At 66.3% G+C, this 2,296-nt stretch overlaps 1 protein-coding gene across 1 annotated transcript in view; it reads right to left on the bottom strand.

The window, feature by feature from the left end:
* Positions 1 to 2,296, bottom strand: part of HSPG2 (heparan sulfate proteoglycan 2) — a 38,843-nt gene that overhangs the window by 32,150 nt on the left and 4,397 nt on the right. Inside the window, exons 2-5 of the mRNA XM_010577490.1 lie at positions 857 to 1,063; positions 734 to 762; positions 587 to 634; positions 395 to 478 (exon numbers count right to left, since the gene is read on the bottom strand). Coding sequence (XP_010575792.1) covers positions 395 to 478; positions 587 to 634; positions 734 to 762; positions 857 to 1,063 — 368 coding nt within the window. The remainder of the gene's footprint in view (positions 1 to 394; positions 479 to 586; positions 635 to 733; positions 763 to 856; positions 1,064 to 2,296) is intronic.

The following is a 2,296-nucleotide window of genomic DNA, read 5'->3' as shown; positions in this document are numbered from 1 at the left end:
TGGCTGTCAAAAATGGGGGGGATGGCACCTGCACCCCCCCAAAAATACCCTCCTGTGACCCCCACCCAGCTGCGACCCCCCCATCCAGCTGTGATCCCCACCCATCCAGCCGCATCCCCCCCAACATATGGCACTGGGAGAAAAAAGTGGGGGTGCAGCAAGGGGGGGGTCCCCCAATATGTGTCACTTACTCAGCGGGGGGTCGTCCTCGGGCTCCGCCACCACCATGCCCGCCGGTGCGGGGGGGGGCCCGAGCGCTGCCCGCCGAGGAGGAGGATGAAGAGGAGGAAGAGGAGGAAGAAGAGGAAGAGGATGGAGAGGAGACAGAGCTTGAGAGCGGTGACACGCAGGTGACACCCAGGGGACAGGTGCCACCCCCACGGCGTCCCCTTACCGGTGGGTGCCAGCCCGACGACGGGTATGTGGGTAGCGCTCGCCGGTGGCCAGGTGATGCCACTGCCGTCCTCCCCGCTGCCATCTGCAATGGGGACAGCACCGGTGGCAACCCAGGGTGGCACACATCCAGGGTGACAACCACCCAGGGTGGCATCCACTCACGGTGACACCCACCCACGGTGACACCCACCCACCCAGTGCCACCTTACTGCCAGATGCCACCAGGTCCCGCTGCCGTCTGCAAGGGGGACAGCGCCAGTGGCATCCAGGGTGGCACCCGCCCGTGGTGACACCCACCCAGGGTGGCACCCACCCGTGGCACCTCGTGCCACCTTACCGATGGATGCCACCAGGTCCCGCTGCGATCTGCAATGGGGACAGCACGAGTGGCGGCCACTCGTAGTGACACCCACCCACGGTGGCACCCACCCAGGGTGGCACCCACCCAGTGCCACCTTACTGGCCAGATGCCACCAGGTCCCACTGCCATCTGCAATGGGGACAGCGTGAGTGGCACCCGTGGTGACACCTTACCTCCGGATGCCACCAGGTCCTCGTCGTCAGAGAGGTGTTCGTAGTACCGGCGTCCCCGCGTCCCTCCGACGTGGTCGGCCACCGTGTCCTCGGGGAAGGAGGTCTCGGCCAAGCCCCGGGTGCCGCGGGTGACCTGGGGGACACCCGTCACCCCTCCGCTGGGTGCCAGGCCACGTCACCGGCACCGGGGAAGGGGGGTAAGGGGGGACACACAGATGGGTGCTGGCAGGGCCAGGGCCGCATAGCTGCGCGGTGGAGTCACGGCGCGGGGGGGGGAATGAGCTCATCACCCACCCACCGCATTCCTGCGCCGCCACGGCACCGCCACGGCAGCGGGCACACGCGTGTGCCGGCACACGGGGAGGGGGGCGTGCGCGAGGGGACCGCGGGCTGTGCACACGCTTTTGCACTGCTACGGGCACGCACCGACACGGGGACGCGTGTGCATGCTGACACGTGGCTGTGCACATGTGTTTGCACAACTACATGCACGCACCAACACGGAGATGCGTGTGCACGCTGACACGTGGCTGTGTACACGCATTTGCACCACTGTGTGCATGCACTGACACGGGGATGCGTGTGCACAGTGGCGTGGGGCTGTGCACACACCTTTGCACTGCTATGTGCACGCACCAACATGGGGACGCACGTGCACGCTGACATGTGGCTGTGCACACGCTTCTGCACCTGTACACGTGTGCACCGACACAGGGATGCGTGTGCACACTGACATGGCTGTGCACATGCCTTTGCACCGCTATGTGCGTGCACTGACACAGGGACGCGTGTGCACAGTGGCGTGGGGCTGCGCACGTGTGCTTGCACCATTATATGTGTGCACTGACATGAAGCTGCGTGTGCAGAGCGACATGGGGCTGTGCACACATGTTTGCACCACTACATGTGTGCACCAACGCAGAGACGTGTGTGCACAGCACCATGGGACTGTGCACGTATGTTTGCACCATCACACGTGTGTGCACTGACACGGCGATGCACGTGCACGCCGACACATGCCTGCGCACCTGCCTTTGCACCGCCACACGCGTGCACTGACACGGGGACGCACGTGCATGCCGACACGTGGCCGTGCACACGTATTTGCACACCGACATGCGGGTGCACACGGACGCCTGCGTCCGCACCGCTACGCGTCCTCGCCGGCAACACAGTGCCGCGTTGGCTGCGTCACGCCTGTGCACCAACACATGCACACGCGTGTGCGCCGCCCCGGCGGGTGCCCCTCGGCCCGTGTCCCCCCCCCCCCCCGCCCCCGGCGCCCGCCGTGGCGAGGAATCCGTCGGGGCAGCACTTTGCTGTGCAAACAAGCGCCGGGGGGGATTAAGCGGGTGCTGGGGGACGG

This window comes from Haliaeetus leucocephalus, unplaced genomic scaffold (assembly GCF_000737465.1).
Source record: "Haliaeetus leucocephalus isolate CR32 unplaced genomic scaffold, Haliaeetus_leucocephalus-4.0 Scaffold556, whole genome shotgun sequence".
Classification (NCBI taxonomy): domain Eukaryota; kingdom Metazoa; phylum Chordata; class Aves; order Accipitriformes; family Accipitridae; genus Haliaeetus; species Haliaeetus leucocephalus.
This window is presented reverse-complemented; position numbering and strand designations above follow the sequence as displayed.